This window comes from Bos taurus, chromosome 27 (genome assembly GCF_002263795.3).
Source record: "Bos taurus isolate L1 Dominette 01449 registration number 42190680 breed Hereford chromosome 27, ARS-UCD2.0, whole genome shotgun sequence".
In the NCBI taxonomy this organism is placed as follows: domain Eukaryota; kingdom Metazoa; phylum Chordata; class Mammalia; order Artiodactyla; family Bovidae; genus Bos; species Bos taurus.
The window spans coordinates 26,943,939-26,966,400 of record NC_037354.1 but is presented as its reverse complement, the minus strand read 5'-3'; the positions used below and the strand labels follow the sequence as shown (position 1 = coordinate 26,966,400).

Genomic DNA, 22,462 nt, shown 5'->3' with positions numbered 1-22,462 from the left:
GCTTCCCTTCCATTCTTTGTACTGTTGTTGTCGGAGTTCTTCCAGAAATTGCTTGGAAATTAATGTTTTTCTAAAACCTAAGATTTCTTAGGAGACATGTAAGGTGGTCTGGTATTCCCATCTCTTTAAGAATTTGCCACAATTTCTTGTGATCCACACAGTCAAAGGTTTTGGCATAGTCAATAAAGCAGAGGTAGATGTTTTTCAGGAACTCTCTTGCTTTTTCTATGATCCAATGGATGTTGGCAATTTGATCTCTGGTTCCTCTCCCTTTTCTAAATCAAGCTTGAACATCTGGAAGTTCTTGGTTCATGTACTGTTGAAGTCTTATTGGGAGAATTTTGAGCATTACTTTGCTAGCATGTGAGATGAGTGCAATTGTGCAGTAGTTTGAACATTCTTTAGCATTGCCTTTCTTTGGGATTGGAATGAAAACTGACCTTTTCCAGTCCTGTGGCCACTGCTGAGTTTTCCAAATTTGCTGGCATATTGAATGCAGCACTTTGACAGCATCATCCTTTAGGATTTGAAGTAGCTCAACTGGAATTCCATCACCTCCACTAGCTTTGTTCGTAGCGATGCTTCCTAAGACCCACTTGACTTCGCACTCCAGGATGTCTGGCTCTAGGTGAGTGATCATACCATTGTGGTTATCTGGGTCATGAAGATCTTTTCTGTATAGTTCTTCTGTGTATTCTTGCCACCTCTTCTTAATATTTTCAGCTTCTATTAGGTCCATACCATTTCTGTCCTTTATTGAGCCCATCTTTGCATGAAATGTTCCCTTGGTATCTCTCATTTTCTTGAAGAGATCTCTAGTCTTTCCCATTCTTTTGTTTTCCTCTATTTCTTTGCCTTGTTCACTGAGGAAGGCTTTCTCATCTCTCCTTGCTATTCTTTGGAACTCTGCATTCAAATGGATATCTTTCCATTTCTCCTTTGCCTCTCCCTTCTCTTCTTTTCTCAGCTATTTGTAAGGCCTTCTCAGACAACCATTTTGCGTTTTTGCATTTCTTTTTCTTGGGGATGTTCTTGATCACTGCCTTCTGCACAATGTCATGAATCTCTGTCCGTAGTTCTTCAGGCACTTTATCAGATCTAATTCCTTGAATCTGTTTGTCACTTCCACTGAATAATCATAAGGGATTTGATTTAGACCATTCATACCTGAATGTTCCAGTGGTTTTCCCTACTTTCTTCAGTTTACGTCTGAATTTTGCATTAAGGAGCTCATGATCTGAGCCACAGTCAGCTCTTGGTCTTGCTTTTGCTGCCTGTATAGAGCTTCTCCATCTTTGGCTGTAAAGAATATAATTAATCTGATTTTGGTGTTGACCATCTGGTGATGTCCATGTGTGCAGTCTTCTCTTGTGTTGTTGGAAGAGGGTGTTTGCTATGACCAGTGTGTTCTCTTGGCAAAGCTCTGTTAGCCTTTGCCCTTCTTCATTTTGTACTCCAAGGCCAAATTTGCCTGTTACTCCAGGTATCTCTTAACTTCCTACTTTTACATTCCAGTCCCCTGTGATGAAAAGGACATCTTTTTTGGGTGTTAGTTCTAGAAGATCTTGTAGGTCTTCACAGAACCATTCAACCTCAGCTTCTTCAGCATTACTAGTCGGGGCATAAACTTGAATTACTGTGATATTGAATGGTTTGCCTTGGAAATGAACAGAGATCATTCTGTTGTTTTTGAGATTGCACCCAAGTACTACATTTCACTGTTGTTGACTGAGTGCTACTCCATTTCTTCTAAGGGATTCTTGCCCACAGTAGTAGATATAATGGTCATCTGAATTAAGTTCGCCCATTCCAGTCCATTTTAGTTCACTGGCTCCTAAAATGTCAATGCTCACTCTTGCCATCTCCTGTTTGACCACTTCCAATTTACCTTGATTCATGGACCTAACATTCCAGGTGTATCACAACAAACTGGAAAATACTTAGAGAGATGGGAATACCAGTCTACCTTACCTGTGTCCTGAGAAATCTGTGTGCAGGTCAAGAAGCAATAGTTAGAGCTGGACATGAAACAACAGACTGGTTCCAAATTGGGAAAGGAGTATGTCAAGGCTATATATTGCCATCCTGCTTATTTAACTTACATACAGAATACATCATGAGAAATGCCAGACTGGATGAAGCACAAGCTGGAATCAAGATTGCCGGGAGAAATATCAATAACACAGATGACACCACCTATATGGCAGAAAGCAAAGAAGTTCTAAAGAACCTCTTGATGAAAGTGAAAGAGGAGAGTGAAAAAGCTGGCTTAAAACCCAACATTCAGAAAACTAAGATCATGGCATCCAGTCCCATCACTTCTTTGTAAATAGATAGGAAACAATGGAAACAGAGATTTTATTCTGGGGGGGGGCTCCAAAATCACTGCAGATGGTGACTGCTGCCACGAAGTTAAAAGACACTTGCTCCTTAGTGAAAAGCTATGACCAACCTAGACAGCATATTAAAAAGCAGAGACATTACTTTGCCAACAAAGGTCCGTCTAGTCAAAGCTATGGTTTTTCCAGTAGTCACGTATGGATGTGAGTGTTGGACCATAAAGAAATCTGAGGGCCGAAGAATTAATGCTTTTGACCTTTGATGTTGGAAAAGACTCTTGAGAGTCCCTTGGACTGCAAGGAGATCAAATCAGTCAATCCTAAAGGTTATCAGTCCTGAATGTTCATTGGAAGGACTGATCCTGAAGCTGAAGCTCCAGTGCTTTGGCCACATGATGCAAAGAACCTTTTGGAAAAGACCCTGATGCTGGGAAAGATTGAAGGCGGGAGGAGAAGGGGATGACAGAGGATGAGATGGTTGGATGGAATCACTGACTCATTGGACATGAGTCTGAGCAAGCTCTGGGAGTTGGTGATGGCCAGGGAAGCCTGGAGTGCTGCCGTCCATGGAATCACAAAATCAGTCATACACGACTGATTGACTGAACTGAACTTAGATCGTAAGAAAAACCAGTAGAGAAATTAGGAAAACAGAAAGAAGTATTTCAGTTCTTCTGACTGTTAAGAATATACCTTAACAATCAAACATAGAGATCTTAGTGGTTTATAGAGCCTGACATCAGGGTGAAAACATGAGCAGGAAATAACAACAGTGGAGTTGAAAGTTAAGGTGACATCTCTGGGAAAAGAGAAGTGGTCATGATCTCATCGGTGAGTCTTGCTTGTAATTGTTGCTGTGCGTTTTGTTGCCATGGCTGTCTACTGTTAAAGGTGAATTATTCTTGCATATAAATATTAATATTTGTGAGTGGTGTCCCAGGAAATAATAAATATTAGTAGCATGTGGTGTTGAAGAGGAGTTTTCCTTTGATTGGTATACACATTACTTTGTAGATTCTATAGCTTCTCCACTGCTGATAATCTTTTGGAATTACAGCTCTGTCCTAGTGACTGAACCACACGTGAATCACCTGGTGTCGCAGTTGCTACTGTTACTACTGCTGAGCCAGCCATGTAGAACTCCTTACCTAATACACCAGTGTTTCAGTAGTTCTTGTGGAATGTAGGTGAGATTTCAGGAGTTTAGATTATAGATTTTGTTTTCTGTCTTCAGCAAGCTTGAAGTATTTGTCTTCTTGAAAATTCTGTTGATGTTCTCATTTTAACTATTCACTGCTTTGCTTTAGGTCAGAGATGCGTGAGATTGGAAGGCATGGCAGAGAACTTGAAGAACATTTCTGCTTTTTAGCACTTCGTCAGAAGGATGTGGCTGAGATATACCACAATGGAATAAGTACCAAAGCATCTTCATTGAGGATACTAGGAAACCCTCTTCTTGGAATTTATATATTTAGACACGTTGATGTTGCCTTGAATTATGCTCATAGTAGAAGCATTACTGTAGAAAGTATTATCATGTTTAAGGTTGGTAGCATGAAAGAACTAATATATTCAGTTTGCTTTAATTGACCTAAACATTATTTTACTTTCAATATGAATTATTGTTTTAAACTCACATTGTATGAAATAAATAATAGTTATCATCATCATCACCATTTGAAATTTTCCCCTATTTTTGACCCTAGTGAATATGCAGCATAAAATCTTCAAGTAAGCAAAGGCAGGCTTTATCATCTTGGTTTCCTAATGTATATTTTTTCTGTTCTAATTGACTTTATTCTCTTTCTCTCTCTCTTTTGTTCAGACTATAATTAATATCAGAGTGTTTTCAATGTCTTTTTCCAGAACATTGGTATTAATAATTCTGGTTTAGCTAAAGTTACTAAACTCCTACTATTTATTTTAATTAACAGTGTTAGACAATATTAATTACTTTGTTTTGATAATTTTACTATCTTATATAAGGTGTTAGCATTAGGAAAACTGGGTTAGAAGTATATAGACCTCTGAATTGTTTTGTAACTTTTTTGAAAGTCTGAAGTTATTCAAAATTGAGGAAAAAAAAAAATCAGTCTTACAGTTGAATTGTAAGCATCAACAGACACAGGTAGGCTAAGATATACTTTCTGGTTAATTGCAGCTTTGCCAAGACTACTAAAATCACAGTAGGTAGAAAAGACCCTCAGTTATGTAACTTAGGATGTGTATACATCCACATAAAACCAATGGTTCATTTGGTATTATTTGGTTATTTTTATTTTATTTTATTTTGTAATTATATATTTTAGTTTATTTTATTTTTTTAATTTTATTTTATTTTTAAACTTTACAATATTGTATTAGTTTTGCCAAATATCAAAATGGATCCGCCACAGGTATACCTGTGTTCCCCATCCTGAACCCTCCTCCCTCCTCCCTCCCCATACCCTCCCTCTGGGTCGTCCCAGTGCACCAGCCCCAAGCATCCAGTATCGTGTATCGAACCTGGACTGGTGACTCGTTTCATACATGATATTATACATGTTTCAATGCTATTCTCCCAAATCTCCCCACCCTCTCCCTCTCCCACAGAGTCCATAAGACTGATCTATACATCAGTGTCTCTTTTGCTGTCTCGTACACAGGGTTATTGTTACCATCTTTCTAAATTCCATATATATGCGTTTATTCGATTATTTTTAGATCTTGGGTATTATCAAAGTCATAAAGTGTAATTTATATTAAAATACTGATTTTAGGAGATTTGGAACATACTCAGAAGCTCTGAAAAGCCCATTGATAATGATAGTTAATTTGTTTGTATATCTATACTTCATCTTCTGCTCATATATGTGGATATGCATTGTACAATGGTCATTAAAATACGTTACTACTTTTATACTATATAACTTTTTTACTGATTATAAAATCAACATTTTCCATACCATTCAATATTTTTTGTAATATCATTTTGAATGACTATATAATATTCCACTGTACAGCACTACCATAAATTTGTTACCAAATTTTTCAATGTTGGGATAGAAATTACTTTTGCTTTGTTTTGTTTTGTACTTTCAAGTAGTACTTGGATTATTCATGTAGGTACATTTTACACACACCTGTGATTATTTGCTAAGAATTAATTGATTAATTCTTATGTGTCAAGTTAGGAGTCACAGGTATGTGTACACTTTCCCAGCTTTTGCTATGTAATGCCCAGTTGTCCTGAGAAAGGTTATACTAACTGCCATTCCTATGCAAAGCATGGGAAATGTTTATTAGCTCTTATCTTTACTATCTCTGTGTATTATATTTTTTAAAAAATATTTGCCAGTCTAATATGTGGTAGTTTCTCATTGTTCAGTTTTTTCTTTTTCATAGTTACTGCCGAGCTTAACATTCTGCAGGTATTCACTGATAATGAGTGAATTGCATATTAATAACTTTTGCTAGATTTTTGTTTTTCTATTTTTTATAATTGATTCATCAGCATTATCAATTCATTAAAGTGAATCTGGAGAGTTAGGGTTTTCATTGTATAATGTTTTATCACTTAGTGCTTTCTTTTTTAAAATAAAAAAGTTTTAAGTTTTTTTTAATAAACTTTTTAATTTTGGAATAAATTTAAATTTACAGAAAAGTTATTAAGATAGTACAGACAGTTCCTGTATACAGTTTTCCCTAATGTTACCATTTCATGTAACTATGGCAACTCTGTTAAAACTAAGAGTCTAATAGTATATGTATCAATTATATCTCAATTTAAAAAAATAATAAAATGAAAGAAATCAGCATTGGTACAGTACTGTCTGCTACAAATTTTTGGTTTCTGGCAGTTTTTCTACTAATGTTTTTTCCTCTTCCAGTGTCCAAGTACAGAGTACCACACTACATTTAGTGTTGTTTTTAACTTTGAATGAATTATTAGCACATGAAAAAATAAAAGTAATAGAATTGCTGACTTAAAATTTGTACATGTTTTCATATTAACTGCACTTTTCCCCACCTTTTATCACTTAATGGTTCATAGTCTTTAAAATTTTTATACTCATTTTTTTTCTTTAAATTTAAATTTATTTATTTTAATTAGAGGCTAATTACTTTACAGTATTGTATTGGTTTTGCCATACATCAACATGAATCCACCACGGGTGTACACGTGTTCCCAGTCCTGAAAATTGGCTTACAATTGTATTGTTTTCTGCCGTACAATTTGATCATTTTTTTGTGATGTACAGAAGTTTTGGACTGTTTACAAAGAAGCACGGTTTCGGTTTGTGGGTTTTGGCAACATGGTTAGAAAAGAATTCTCTTTGAGAGTAGATAAATATTTGTATTTCTCTCTAAGTGTTTACATTACTTAAATATTTAATTTATTTGGTATTTATTTTGGTTTATAGATTAAGAGACGAATTTAATGTTTTTCAGGTCCACACCATTTAGTGAATAATCCGGTTTTGCTTCATCTGTTTCAAATGATGCTTTTAATATTATGCTGTACTTTTATAGCTGCTTGGACTTATCTGGACTTTTTACTTTGTACAGTTTTTTCCATCTCTTTTTTGTGGTAGTATTCTTTTTAAAAGTGGTAGTATTCTTTTTAAAAGTACTTAATATCTGGAAGTACATGTCACTTTTCCTATTCCATCATTATTTCTGATTCAAATATTTTTTTCAAAAATTTTGTAGGTTATTCTTGTTTCATCTTCCAGGGAAGTTTTTAAACTAAAACTCATTTCTGTAAATGGATTTTCTGAAATTTTTGTTAAATTTTGTTACTATAGTCTTAGAGTCGATTTAGGGAGGAATTGACATAATTCTAATAAGTCATCCCATTCATCTGGGACATGAATTATCTCCCCATTCTAATCTCTTTCCTTAAAATAGGAGCTAGTTTTACTTTCCTGGTATGAGAGTTTAAAATGTTCTGGTATATCTTAATTGACTTTCTTTTTACCTTTTCCTCCCCAGGTTCTTTTTGGGAAAGTGAAGAAAATTCAGCCTTCACTAGATAAAAGCAAGGTTTCTTTGGATCCTTCTCCTAATTTTGACTGCCATATGTCAAGAAATATACCTTCTCTGAAGGATACCATTGAACTACAAGCCTACAGTTCAGCAGTATGTTAACTTTTTGATTCACTTGACTGTTTGAAAGTCACTGGCCTCACATTGTATGATACAACTCTTAAAACAACTGTCCAAAATATTAAGTGGAAATCTCTTACTTCATTCATATTTGTTTAGGTCATGTAATATGACCTGAATACCAAATAAGCCAATAAGATGACAAGGTAACACAAAGAATATCTGCTTCACAGATACTGCATTTTTTTATGAATTAAAGGTTTGTGGCAACTTTGCCAAGTCTGTTGGCACCCCTTTTCCGTGTAATATGACCTAAATAAGTAAATAGTTAAAGCTGATTTAATATTTGTGATCTGAAAACATTAGTAAAGAAGCTTCTAGATTTGCATTTAATTTTGTTCCAAGTAGCTACTTTTATTTAAATGTTTCATAGATTAATGCCTAACTTGCAAAAGAAAGATACTTTGAAATAACCTTACTGATCCTTTGTACTTTGTACAAGGATAAAAGGCTTATGTTTTAGTCATTAGATAGTAGACTAATTATTAAACAGTAATTTTCTATCATATCTAAAAGAGACACTTTTCTAACCTTTTAACCTTTTATAGACTTTTAACCTTTTATAGACGATTAAATTATAAATATCATTATATATAATCATATATATATGATTAAATGAGGATATTTTAGAAGTATCCCACATCAGAGAAGGCAGTGGCACCCCACTCCAGTACTCTTGCCTGGAAAATCCCATGGACAGAGGAGCCTGGTAGGCTGCTCCTGTCTATGGAGTTGCATAGAGTCGAACACGACTGAGCGACTTCACTTTCACTTTTCACTTTTCATGCATTAGAGAAGGAAATGGCAACCCACTCCAGTGTTCTTGCCTGGAGAATCCCAGGGAGGGCGGAGCCTGATGGGCTGCTGTCTGTGGGGTCGCACAGAGTCGGACATGACTGAAGTGCCTTAGCAGCATGCTCCCACATGTAAGATGTATTAAGCTATTGTTATTTTTCTAGTTGACTTTTCCTCCTAGATAAAACACAATATAGTGGTTCCTAGCATATGCAAAACATTGAAGTTTTAATGGAGAAATACTTTTTTATTTAAACATAGATTGTATCTGTTTCTGCTGATATTCAAAGCCTATCAAGGAAAAAATGTTATGGAGAAAAAAATTCATCTTCAAGAAAACTAGAGTTGAAGAAGACAGGGAGAGGGGAGATGTGTGGAAGATGGTTAACAAATAGCAACATGGAGTTAAATAGATTTTTTAAAATAGAAGCTTATTCAAGTCTGTAAAAATTAATCATCATAAAAATGTTCTTTATCTTCTAGGTATACTTATATGAATATAATATTCTTTCACAGCCAGTAGATAAACCTAGGCAGTGTCTTCCATATGCAATAGTAACAGTAAAATTTATTGGTCAAAAAGTAGATAATGGACACTTTATGACATCTTTGAGATCCCTCTCAACAGGATTTCCTAAGAAAACTGGTAAGAAACATATATTTTTCTACTTAAGTAGCATCTGTGGTGGTCTTACTGCTGAATATTATTTTCTAATACATCATGAATCTCTAAGCAAAATAGGTGTGCTTTCCCTGTTTTTGATTTTATATATCTAGAATTAATGCTGTAACTACTTTTTACTTCTTTTTCTCAGCGTTATGTTTGTGTGATTCTTCCATGTTGATATATATATAACCATAGTTTCTTCATTTTCACTCATATCTATATTTATATACACACACACACACACACACTCACACACATAATATTCAATTTTATGACTATACATTATACCTCTGAGTATATTTGGACATTTTGTGGTTTTCTTCATATTTCAAGCATTGCTGTTTTAAACATTCATATAAGTGTCTCAGTGCATATATGCAAACTTTTCTACAGAGTATATATCTACATCAGGAATGTACCACTTAATGTAGAAACAATGTCATGGTTTTCAAAAGTGGTTGCATCAGTTCAGTTCAGTTCAGTCGCTCAGTCTTGTCCGACTCTTTGTGACCCTGTGAACCACAGCACACCAGGTCTCCCTATCCATCACCAACTCCTGGAGTCCACCCAAATCCATGTCCATTGAGTCGGTGATGCCATCCAGCCATCTCATCCTCTGTCGTCCCCTTCTCCTCCTGCCCTCAGTCTTTCCCAGCATCAGGATCTTTTCAAATGAGTCAGCTCTTCGCATTAGGTGGCCAAAGTATTGGAATTTCAGTTTCAACATTAGTCCATCAGGTTACCTTAATTACTCTTTATCATTGCCAGCACAATATACTTTTTTAAAAAAATATTTCTGCCAGACTCACAGATTTGAAAACAAACATATGGTTACCAAAGGTAAAGGTTAAGGGGGAGGGGTAAGTTAAGAGTTTGGGATTAACATGTATACATTAATATATATCAAATAGGTAATCAGCAAGGACTTACTCTGGAAACTCTACTCAGTAACCTTATACGGGAAAAGAATATGAAGAAGAATGAATATATTTATATGTATAACTGAATCACTTTTCTTTATACCTGAAATTAACAACAGTATTGTAAATCAGCTATACTCCAATATAAAATAAAAATTAAATTTAAAAAGTTTCTGCCAGCATAGTGAGTGGGATATGTTATCATTATCAGATCAAAAAGAGAATGCTGCTGCTGCTGCTAAGTTGCTTCAGTCGTGTCTGACTCTGCGCGACCCCATAGATGGCAGCCCACCAGGCTCCCCCGTCCCTGGGATTCTCCAGGCAAGAACACTGGACTGGGTTGCCATTTCCTTCTCCAGTGCATGAAAGTGAAAAGTGAAAGTGAAGTTGCTCAGTCGTGTCCGACTCTAGCAACCCCATGGACTGCAGCCTACCAGGCTCCTCCGTCCACGGGATTTTCCAGACAAAAGTACTGGAGTGGGTTGCCATTGCCTTCTCCCAAAAAGAGAATATTTACCCATTAAAAGCTATTATTTGTCTTTTTCCCCAAGCCCCACACTACCCCTAAACAGTCACCAATCTGCTTTCTGTCTCTGTAAGCCTATTCTGGCCATTTCATATGAGTGAAGTCATAAACAGTAGCCTCTTGTGACTGGTGACTTGCTTAACAGTGTTTTCAGGGCCCAGGCATGTTGCAGCATTTATCAGTACCTCATTCCTTTTTGTGGAATAATATCCTGTTACATAGATACATTACATTGTGTTTATTCATTCATCAGTTGATGGCCATTGGGTTGTTTCCACCTTTTAGCAATTATGAATATTTATGCTAAGAACTTTCTTGTACAAGGTTAGGTATAGATGTGTTTTCTTTGCTCTTAGGTATATAGCTAAGGAGTCATGTGATCATAGGGTAAGTCTGTATCAACCATTCAAGGAACTGCCAGACTATTTTCCAAAGTGGCTGCACCATTGACATTTACCTTAACAATGTATGTGGGTTAGAATTTCTGCACTTTTCTTGTTTACACTTGTTATTATCTGACTTTTATTATAGCCATTTTGTGGATACAAGGTGAGGTTTTTCAGAGTATAAGTTTTATACTTCGTTAAATGTATTCCTAAGTATTGCACTCTTTTTGATCCTCTTGTAAATAGAGTTGTTTTCTCAATAGTGATTTCCTTGGGATTTTCTATACGCAAGATAGGGTCCATATGCAAATAGAGGTAGTTTTACTTCTTTCTCTCCAATCTAGATGTTTTTTATTCTTTTTCTTGTCTAATTGCATTGGCTAGAACCTCCAGTGGAATGTTAAATAGAAATGGTAAGAGTGGTCATCTTTGTGTTGTTCCTAAACTTAGGGGTAAAGTGTTTATTTTTCCCCAGTAAGTATCATGTTAGCTGTGGGTTTTTTAAAATGTCCTTTACCATGTAGAGGAAATTCCTTTCTATTCCTAGTAAGTTGAGTGCTTTTATCTTGAAAAGGGAAATTAATTATCCTTCAGAATCTTAAAAGGTTTTTTAATGTGAATCTTCTTGTGCATTTAGTGGGGTTGGACATCTTTTTGTATTTGTTGACAATTTTTATTTAACCCATGATTTTCTTAGTCATATACTTTGCCCAACTATCTACTGTATTGTCTTTTTATTAATCTTTTGAAGATACTATATATTTTTATGTATTCCAGTATATGGAATAATATACTGTTAGTCTCATCCCCATTTTTGAACATATTTCCACTATAGCTTACTATAAATGAAAGTATAATCACAATGGTTATATAATTTGGGAATCTTCATCAGAGCTATTTTTTTTTAACATTTTGTCAAAACTAAATGGCATGTTCTCAATGATATGATTATGACTTCATATATTATTCATGAGCAGTTTCTCATTGTTAGTCTGTTTTAATAATGGTATTTTCATGGTACTGCCTACTTATGTACCCAATAGCTCAGTTGGTAAAGAATCCGCCTGCAATGCTGGAGACCCTGGTTCAATTCCTGGGTCAGGAAGATCCACTAGAGAAGAAATAGGATACCCACTCCAGTATCCTTGGGCTTCCCTTGTGGCTCAGCTGATAAAGAATCCGCCTGCAATGTGGGAGACCTGGGTTTGATACATGAGTTGGGAATATCCCCTGGAGAAGGGAACGGCTACCCACTCCAGTATTCTGGCCTGAAGAATTCCATGGACTGTATAGTCCATGGGGTTGCAAAGAGTGGGACATGACTGAGTGACTTTCACTTTCACTTAGCTATGAATGCTTTGTGAACATTTTACTTGCTCATTATGCATTTTTATAAGTTCCTTTGTTATTCTGTGAAATTCTTTATGAAGTTTTAGGAATAATCTCTATAAAATTTAAAGAAAATTTGCTTCTATTTTCCAGGTTTTTAGTTACATATATTATTTGCCAGAATATTTATTTCATAGTGGAGCAGGGGTAGTGGTTTGCTTTGGCTTCTAGGAAGGATTTTGTGCAAACTTTTTGATCTTCCACCCACCCCCATTTCTTCACCTAATTCCCCTTTCCTTTCTGTTTTTGTTCTCCTGTGGTAGAGGGAAATGAAGCAAGGTAACAGTAGATACAGGGAGATAATTTGACCTAATCATATATAGACTCTATTATAGAATATCTGCTTGTAGGAAACTAAGAGAAGAAAGACCTAGTCTCTGATAAAAGTATGTTTTTAATTCCTGTTTAATTTTTCTATTTCTTAGTGTTTGTCAGAATTCAAATTTTTATGGCAAAGACATGTTGGTAAGGGGCCTAAAAGACAGAATTTCATGCTACATCATTTATTGGTCAGTTACTCATCCTCTTCTCTTTTTGCTTTTTCTGCTGAGAACATACTTTAATCATCATTAGATTATTTGATAGACTTTTTAGTCAGTGCCACTCATGACATGGTTTACTTGCATTAATAGAGTTGCCTGTAGGAATACTTTTTCTTCCTACTTTTCCTTACTTTCTTATTATTTCCACAGAAAGAACATGCTCTCTGAATAACTGTACAGTGGCCAAAAGAATTGGAAAAGGAAAAGATGCTACTGTCATCTTTGAGCATTTCAGGAAACCTATAGATCCATTTGTTCAGGAAAACTGTTTATGCGATGCGTCAAATTCAGAGATAAATCCTTCCAACTCAGATATTTCTAATTGCTATGGAAATACGCAAAATGGAAACATTTCTGTACTTGAAACATGCAGTGGACATATGGAGTACAATTCAGCAGAATGCAGAGACACTTCTCAATTACTTGCATGTGATTCAGGCTATTCATTTATTCCCAGTAATACCGGAGAAAGTGTTAATAATGGTGATCTCCTAAATCTGACATATCTTAAAGCTATTTTAAGTAGTCTTGCTGCTGCTTTTCCCCTTCATAACAATACTGACTCAAGCACAGTAATCACTTCAAAACTCATCAAAGACCCAAGACTGATGAAGAGAGAAGAAAGCATGGGAAAACATAATACTGTTACAGGTTTAAGTGAGATGTTGCCATTTGAGAAGAGTTTAGATTTTGTTAATTCAGAAATAAACTTGTCATCTATGCCAACTGATCCTGCCTCCACATCTGAAGGCGTGCCTGGTGATCAGACTGTTACTAATTGTTTGGATGCCTCTTGCTTCAGAATTTCTTTGGATGATTCACAAACCCAGGCTCACAACCTGGGCTCTAAGACCTCTGATTATACAGCTCCCAATACAATTACCATGGCAGGACAATGTGAGAACCAGGATGATTTTTCCTTCCCAATGTTTTTGTCAAATGTAGTTTCAGAAGTTGAAATCCAAAAACACGAGGAAGAAAAAGCTCAGAGATCCCAGCAGAGAGACACCATCCCATTTTTAACTGACGAAAGCAGTGAGTCACATGACTCTTATGAATCAGTGAATATTTGTACAGACAAGTACAGTGGTCCCATCTCTCCAGAATCACAGTTTTCTAATTTTAAAACTGTATATGAGACTGGTCACCAAATGTCTACACTTTTTCCACTCCAAAGTAAAGAAAGCATACATGAGTACGTTCAGAATACTGGGAAGATAAGGAACTTCACCAAGCCGGAAGACAATGCCAAACATGAAGGAAAGCAACGTTTGTGGAAAGGAAATGATCGTTCTTTTACTAATGAAAGAATAGGTAATTACATTTCTTTGAACCAAGACAACAAAGAGGATGAGAGTCTTGATTATTTGCAGGAAAATTGTGATCAAATATTAATTACTCAAGGGTTAGAAAAACCAAAATCTTTGCCATTTACCACAGAAGAGAAGTATGAGCTAGGTCACCTAGCATTGGAAATACAAAACAATCTTACTCCAAGAGTAGAGAGACTTCCACAGAAGCCTCCTAAAAACTCTCTAGAGTATAAAGATAACACTCATACAGATTTTGCCATTTCTCAAAAACTAATGGAGCTGAAATTGGAAAAACCAGATCAAAACTGTGTTAACATTACAGCTGATGCTTTCCAGGAAGCAGAAGACATTCCCCAGACCACACAACTGCCAGCTGTTACTTCATGTCATGATATTAAAACAGCTCATGATGCAAATTGCAGCATAGCTAGAGAACATATATGTGTTCAAAGGAGAAATGAATATGATCCAGTGTCCCTAGAAAACATTCAAAGAGACTGCAAAGAAACTCCTCTATTTAACAATAAAGGTCAGCATCATACTCGGTTCTGTATTGCACAGTTGAACAATGATGTGCACCGGAATACTGATTTCAGAGAACAAAGTGATAATGATAAAGAAAGCCAGAATGAGGCTGAAATGGAGAACATTGCTTCATCTGTAGAAAACAACATAGGGAATATATATGGAGATGAGAAGCAGAGTTTTCAGACACACAAAACAAAATTTTTTACCAACATAGGTGAAAGGAGGGTGAATAAAGATGACAATAGCATTGAAATTCTGAGTTCTGAAGAATTTTCTACTGCTTTTAAGTTAACTACTGGAAAAAAACATATATGCCCTGAGTCTACATCATTAGAAAATGAAGATCTCATTACCGCCATAAAAGAAAAAGATATTCAGCATACTGAAAGGACTGGAGAGCATTTGACTTCCACAGCATTTCTTCAAATTGCAAGTTCTTCGGTACATGTAGCCTCACGTGCTGCAGTTGAGATAGCCGATGCTGCAATGCCTGTGGTATGCACAAATCCTGAAGATCACCAAAGAGGCCAGTTTAAAGAAACTTGTTCTGATTTTGGTTTGTTAAGCAAACTTGAGGTTTCTGCTTCTGAAATAAATACAGATAAAAATCGATTCCACAACTCATTTTATCAAACAGTAAGTGCCAACTCAGTTCTTCAAAGCTTCAAATTGGATAATGAGACTGAAGTAGGATCAGAAGAGAGTGATGATGCTTTTCCTGTGAGTATTCCACAGGATGCTTATAGCCATGGAAATGTACTTTATGAAGAATTCGAGGACTCCTATGAGGCTCTAAAGTCTCGCATCGATTGGGAAGGTCTGTTGGGAAGCAGTAATGGGGAGATGGAAGTTTTGAAAAGCACCACAAGAGGTGAGAATCAGGACCAGCATTGCTCTGAGGAACACAGTTGTGCTTCTTCCTCTACACAAAATTATGAACCAGAGCTCGTCCAACCAATTTTACTTCCTGATCTGCAAGTTACGATTACTAATACATTTGTGAAAGGATTCAGTCCTACTGTTGAGTCCCTTGCATCGAAAGATGATTTCTGCAAATATGTAACTGAAGCCACAAAATCAGAAATAAATGAGGAGGAAGAAGTTCTAGAATTTGAAATTCATTCTCAGTGTTCTGCTAAAAATTCATATCATCCCTCTGAAAGTGAATTTGGTAATATAAGGCAAGAATCTGGACTAGCAAGTAAATCTGAAACCTCACTTTCTTTGGACTTGAGTCATAATATGCATGTGAATCACATGTCTGAAAAACAAAACAGACCTTTGCTAACTGAACCTTCTGATGTCACAACAGTAAACAAGGAAAACAGATGTTCCCTGACAGAGTCAAAAACCAGTGGTGCTGATACTAGAAGTAAGAAGGAGACAGAATCAAGAATTGGCAAGAGAAAGCCCTGTACACCTTTCAGGGACCAGAACATACCAGATAAAAATTTAAGACATCACGAAATTTGTGAGAAGAGGAGGAAGCTAACAAGTCAAGACTCATTGGAATGTTTTTTTTCGTTATCCCAAGAACGAATTAAAACCTTTTCACAGTCAGAAAAACACATTGGGAGTGTCCTGGATATTCTAAATAGAGAAGCATCTTTGTGCAAAAGCCAATGTCTTTCCAGAAAACTTGACAGAGCCATTCTTCACTTAAAAGATGCTCACAGAAGAGTTTACATGTCTTTGCAGCTGATAACTGAAGTGGGAGAAAACGGAGGGGGCCCTTTACCAAGAGCATATGCAGTAATATGCAATAGTTTCTGGGAAAGTTGTGACCTTCAAGGTTATAGTTCTGTGTCTGAAAGAGGGTATTATTCCACTAAACATTTTCTGTCAAAAAGAAAATACAATATACCTGGAGAGAATAGAGCTTTGGGATTTGAAGTTGATAAATCATTAACTCATGTATCAAAGTACAACTTTTATAAAACAAATAGAGAGAGACTCACAGAGTGCCTTTCTGAAAATGTGTCCGGTGTCTCCAGTAGTCACACAACAATTCACATGAGAGAATATTGTGATCAAGTGTGTCCAGAATCACAGTTGGCCCTGTGCTCCATGTCTCAAAGTACAAGTCAGTCAGCTTATACTAACAGCAGTGTGAGAAATCCCAAATCATCAGAACTTCAGCCCTTTTCTAGAAAAACTGGATGTCTCTTTTCCCCAGACTGCCCAGATGAGAAACTCACTAAAAAAGAAAATGAAACTGATAGAGAGTTTTCATCTAACATTAGTAAATATGAAAAACTTGAGAACCATTCAGCACTTGATGATAATCAGTATACAACAAAAGTAAACAATTCTGAGGCTAAAGAAATAATAAGTAAAAGGAATTTGATGTCTTTAAGTTGCATAGAAGAAAACAACATAAGTTTTAGTGTGGACCAAAATTATGATGCAACTTGTATAGCCCACCCAAAAGTGGAAACTGACATAGTTATTTCCGTCTTAGAATCAAAGGTGAAGCATTTTTTCAACACTGATATCTACAAACCAAATAACCTTATTTTATCTGGTTATAAAGGAAACCTGGAGGTAAATTTTCCCATAGAAAAATGGACAACTCCTAAGGAGATCTCCAAACCAGGAATTATTACAGGAAACTTCCTTATGGATCCATTAAGTCAAACTCATATTCCTCAATTGTTATCAGCCGCTCCAGCGACAGACAGTGAGGGAGAATCTTCAAAGTCTTCCATGGCTAAACAGAGCATTACTGCTGTAGATTTCCCAGCAATGTCTACCATTGCACCACACTGTCTGCAAGGATGTGGTGGAAACGAACTTCAAAAGACAGAATATTGCTCTTCAAGTAAATGCGTTCATGTCGATGGGGATGAAACAAATGTTGAGAATTCTGAGGTGACTGTCACATCAGAAACCGAAGAAAGTAAAGACAGTGAGAGGAAGAAAGTATTTCCCGATGATAGTTTTCTGGTCGTAAAAGATAACGTAAAGGGCTCTTCTTCCCAAGAAGGTATTGCAGAGAAAGACGTTCAGGACGGAAAAATGTGGAAAGATAAACAAGCAGAAAAAAGAAAGGATTCAGTTCACATGAACGTGACTGAAGGATCAAGTGTTAAGACTGAGTACAAAGATCAAAAGAATAAGATATTAGAAGGCTCCTCCTGCTTAAGTGAGAAAACGATGAAAAACAACTTGATTGATTCTCGTGTAAAGATTAAAAAGGCTACTGAGGCAGTCTCTTTGAGAAACATTGCTTCTAATCAGCGTAACAAAAGAAAGAAAAAGGAGGGAAAAGTTAGCCATGACCTTCAGTGTGACTCCTCATTACCTTCAGAAGTAGCCTGTGACTCCAAACCAGGCATTACAGGGAGGAATCGTATGCCTCATCTGTGTGGCCAGTCTGAACCCTCCAAAGTCTCTCCTCCTCTGAAGAAGAAGTCAATGAATGAATTCAAAGAAAAACATTGTCAAAGTAATAATTTGGCTCCTACAGTTAAGCTCACTCAAATTTTGAGGAGGGCAGATGAAACATCATCTGTACAGATTCTGCAGGAAGAAAGTGAAGTTTGTCAAAATATTCTTCCTTTGTTTGTTGAAGCTTTTGAAAGAAGACAAAAATGTTCATTTAAACAAATCTTGATTTCAAGAGACCTGTTGGTAGAAGAAAACCTGTGGCGTAACTGCAAACACAGATTAAAACCGTGTGCTCTTGACTCCTTGGTAGAACTCCAGATGATGATGGAAACTATTCAATTCATTGAAAACAAAAAAAGGCTCCTGGGAGGTGAACCAACATTCCGGAGCTTGCTCTGGTATGATGAGACACTGTACAGCGAGCTGCTTGGCAGACCGCGTGGATTTCAGCAACAATCCAGTTTCTATCCGGCTTTTCAATGCAGATTAAAATATAATGCCTTCTCTGAGCTGCAGAGCTATCATGATCAATTAATCGAACTGTTTGAAGAAACCAAAAGGGGAAACAATTCATACTACGCATACTTAAAATACAAGCGACAAATTGATGAATGTGAAGCAGTAATGAAGCAGTGTTCAGATTGCTTTGACTTTTCTCTTTCTGTGCCATTTACCTATGGAGTTAACTTTGGAGATAATTTAGGAGACCTAGAAACCTTGAGGAAAAGTACATTAAGCCTGATCAGTATGTATGGGGACTATCCCCAAATTGATTCCTGTCCAGGAAAACAAGACCATCTGTGGATTATCTTAGAAATGATCTCCTCAAAAGTTAATTTTATCAAGAGCAATGAGGCAGTAAATATTAAAATAGCTCTTTATGGTCTGGAACATATCTTTTTTGATGCTTCAAAAAGTCTTGTTTGGAAAGAAAAGAGACAGTCTTTCTGCAAAAAATACTCAGAAAGGAACAAAGAAATGGTACTTAGAATGAATCGATATGCAGTTTCTAAGTTGCAGAAGATATATGATACATTGTCTAAAGATTTAAGCAGTGAACAAATTTCTACTATTGGACTTGAGGAGAATTCAGTGATTGCTTCCAGAGAGTCCAATGCTGTAGTAAACAAAGCAACAATTAGCATGGAAAACTCTAGGCTTAATGGTACTTTGCTTTCACATCCAGATATCTGTTGTGTTAGTGAAATACTGGATCAAGCTGAATTTGCAGATGTGAAAAAATTACAGGAACTCACTTTGAGATGTACTGATGACTTAGAAATTTTAAAAAAATATTTTCAGTTGCTGCAAGAAGAAAACACAGATGATATTTTTATCACCGAAGAAAATAGTTTGTACATGATGAAAAACTACAGCCATAAGGCAGTAATTTTAAAACCTGAGGCCACTGAAACCTATATTGAAATCGTCATGCTCTCAGAAACAATTCACTTTCTTAAAAACTCAGTGGCAAAGAAACTAGACAAGCAGAGGTTTCGAAGTATGCTTTGGTTTGATTTGTCACTTCTTCCTGAACTGGTTCACTGCCAAGAAAAAATGACTTCTTTCTCATTTCTAAAAGGTAATCCAACAGATTGTCTTTGGAAGGTGATAGAGACTTCTATTTCTGAGCTTAAGAAAGATCTGGATATTATCTACAAATATAATGAAGCTGTTAACTGCTCCTATGCTGTTCGTTTGCTGTCAAGAGAACTTGAAGAACTTTCAGAAATAAAAAACCTTCTTATGAAGTCGGAGTATTCCATTTCCACATACATCAACTTTGTGCCATGTATAGCATCCATAAATTATGGAAGCACTGTGACAGAATTAGAATACAACTACAGTCAGTTTTCCACACTGCTTGGAAGTATAACAGCCACCCCTCGGAAGGATTTAGGGAAAATGGTCCATATTACGAAAGTCATGAAAACGATTGAACATATGAAGATAATATGTGTTAAAAATGCTCAGTTAACCATTTCTTTTATCCTTTGCCAAATGCTGCACAACAGAAAGACTTCCCAACCAAAGAGAAAGAAAAATGCGAATAGTCATATAAAATGTAGGAAGAGTATCAAAAAATCCAGTACCTGTGGGAAGGTGCCTTTAGTTTCAGAGTACACAATTAAAAATGTTTCAAATTCCTCTCAAAAACGACCTATCACTGTAGACAAATGTGGAGACTCTCAGGAACAAGAGAAACATACTGCTGTTCCCAGTTGTAAAAAACAAAAGGTAATGAATGTTTTAAAGTGAGTTTTGTAAGTCTAAGAGAGCGAACTTGTTGAAGCAAACAAGTATGTAGTTTACAGAATTGTAAATATTGAGAATACTTTAAATGTTGCCTTGCAAAATGAATTTACTAATTAACCTTTTAGATTAAACCATTCATATTATCTGTAAAATGATATGAATGACTGTGTATATGAGAGATGCCTTAACAAATGTCTACCTTTAAACTTACAAATTAATTTTTTATTAGAAAACGCTTCTTGGAAGGTTGTGAATTTTAATAATTGCTTAAGAGAAAGTCTATATTATGAGTGAGCTGTATTGAGTGAGTGACTAAGTATTTACTGAATAGCTTCTGTACAACAAGGCTATACTTAATGTTATAAATATTAAAAATTGACAGTGAAGTCTATGTTCTTGACCATTATCACCCACACAGAGAAACAGTAGCAATATTTTAAAATATTTAATTATGAAGGAGTTAGAAGTTGTCATACATAAGTACATTTTGTTTAACAAAATTTATACAGCATTTATTAAATAGTTGGCAATGTTGTAATGACTGTACAAACATTAACTGTTTTTATTCTTCACAAAGTGCTTTTTTCATGTTTTTTCAATGATTTAAAGGGGAGAGGTTCTAAATATAGTTATAAGTAGTAAGTCACCGGGTCTTAGGAAAAAAGTACTGTTTTACAGAATAAGAAAAATCCACACTTGACTGACATTACATACCGTGGGGCTGGGTGACTGGCTTACTGAGAAGGAGATAAACACAGAGAGTAGGCTTCCTACTTGTTGTAAGACGTGGGTAAAGAGAACGTTGCTAATTGCTTTTTTACAAAATTTTTCCAAACATTTTTCAAATATGAGACGTTCAACAGAGTCACTGATTTTTAAAGGAGAGGATCATTAATGAAGATAGTTTCAGATGGTGCCTTTTAGAGGATGACAGAACAAGCAATTGCAGATGTCTGATAAATAAAATAATTAATATATTGTACTTTAAACCATCAACAATGTAGGTTTTTGTATTTTTTAAACATAGGTTAGCATGAAACATGTCACAGAAATCAAAAGAGAAAAGTCAACATTCAAGCATGCAAGGTAGGAGTTGCCATCAGCCCTGTTTGATGAAAAATTGAATAAAATTGAGCATGTATTATGGAGCAATACTTGAACATTTACTTACTACCTCTTTGGGGTTTACATGTAACTTCAGGGACAAGAGTGTGCTAAGGAGGGGGGAGGTTGTTTCAGTCTCTTCGTTTGAGTTTCATTATGCGTCAAAAGGGGTGTCCCATGAAAGGTGTTTTTACAGTGATTTAAAGGGTAAGGAGTGTCTAAGTTCAGTTAAGAGTGATAAGGCAGCTAGAGCTTAGAAAAGAGTGATGCTTTACAGAGTAAGAAAGTAAAAGTCATATTTGACAGACATTATTTAATGAATTGATGGGGCTTCATGACTGGCTTAGTAAAAAGAACATCAGAATGGGACAAGTGATCAAATTGAGTTTTTTAAACTTGTGAATTTCACAGACCTGTCAAATTTCAAGACTGGTTTAAAAGATACAAATTGCCAAGTTATATTACTCAGAACTTAAGTCAAACATACACATATTATACTACTGTTCCATGAAAGGATTGTATTAACACCACAGTACAGAAAGAACATGACTTCAAAATGCTAGATCTTTAAATACTTTTTTAATTCGTTATTTTTAGTAAAAACAAACTGCATTATTTACATTTTTCTAATTTTGACATGAAGTAGCACCACTGGACTTGTTGACCATTTCTTGTTTCATTCAACTCTGTAAGATTTACAATTTATGACAAGCTGCATTTTTCCCATTTTTTTCCATCCTATGAAGGAAAATGAATAATAGGAACGAAAAAAGATAAGCATGTCATCTGTCTCGTTTGGTTTTGCCTCTCTAAATACAATCTTTTATTTACTCCATTTCTAGAATCTTCTACCTGGCACAGATGACTCTGTGAATAATCATGGAGTGGCATTAAGATGAATAGGCTCTCAGAGGCCCTTCCCTGGTGATCCAGTGGCTAAAGACCCTGTGCTCCTAATCCAGGGGGCCTGGGTTTGATTCCTGGTCAGGGAACTAGATCCCGCATGCCACCACTAAGACCTGGTACAGCCAAATAATTAATTTTTAAAAAATGAATAGGCTATCAGAAGGATAACAGAAACCAGTTCTGTAACCATCTCAGTTTTGTTACTAAGTATAAGTAGGTACTTGCTATTCAAAAAATCAAACTCTGCCTCCCT

The 22,462-nt window shown here is 35.8% G+C and overlaps 1 protein-coding gene across 5 annotated transcripts in view; it reads left to right on the top strand.

The window, feature by feature from the left end:
• TEX15 (testis expressed 15, meiosis and synapsis associated) overlaps positions 1 to 22,462 on the top strand; it is a 79,621-nt gene that overhangs the window by 50,871 nt on the left and 6,288 nt on the right. For all 5 annotated transcript variants that reach the window (XM_024986369.2, XM_024986368.2, XM_059882353.1 and 2 more), the window contains 5 exons: positions 3,647 to 3,884; positions 7,314 to 7,460; positions 8,766 to 8,928; positions 12,863 to 20,181; positions 21,227 to 21,285. In XM_024986369.2, coding sequence (XP_024842137.1) covers positions 3,647 to 3,884; positions 7,314 to 7,460; positions 8,766 to 8,928; positions 12,863 to 20,181; positions 21,227 to 21,285 — 7,926 coding nt within the window. The remainder of the gene's footprint in view (positions 1 to 3,646; positions 3,885 to 7,313; positions 7,461 to 8,765; positions 8,929 to 12,862; positions 20,182 to 21,226; positions 21,286 to 22,462) is intronic.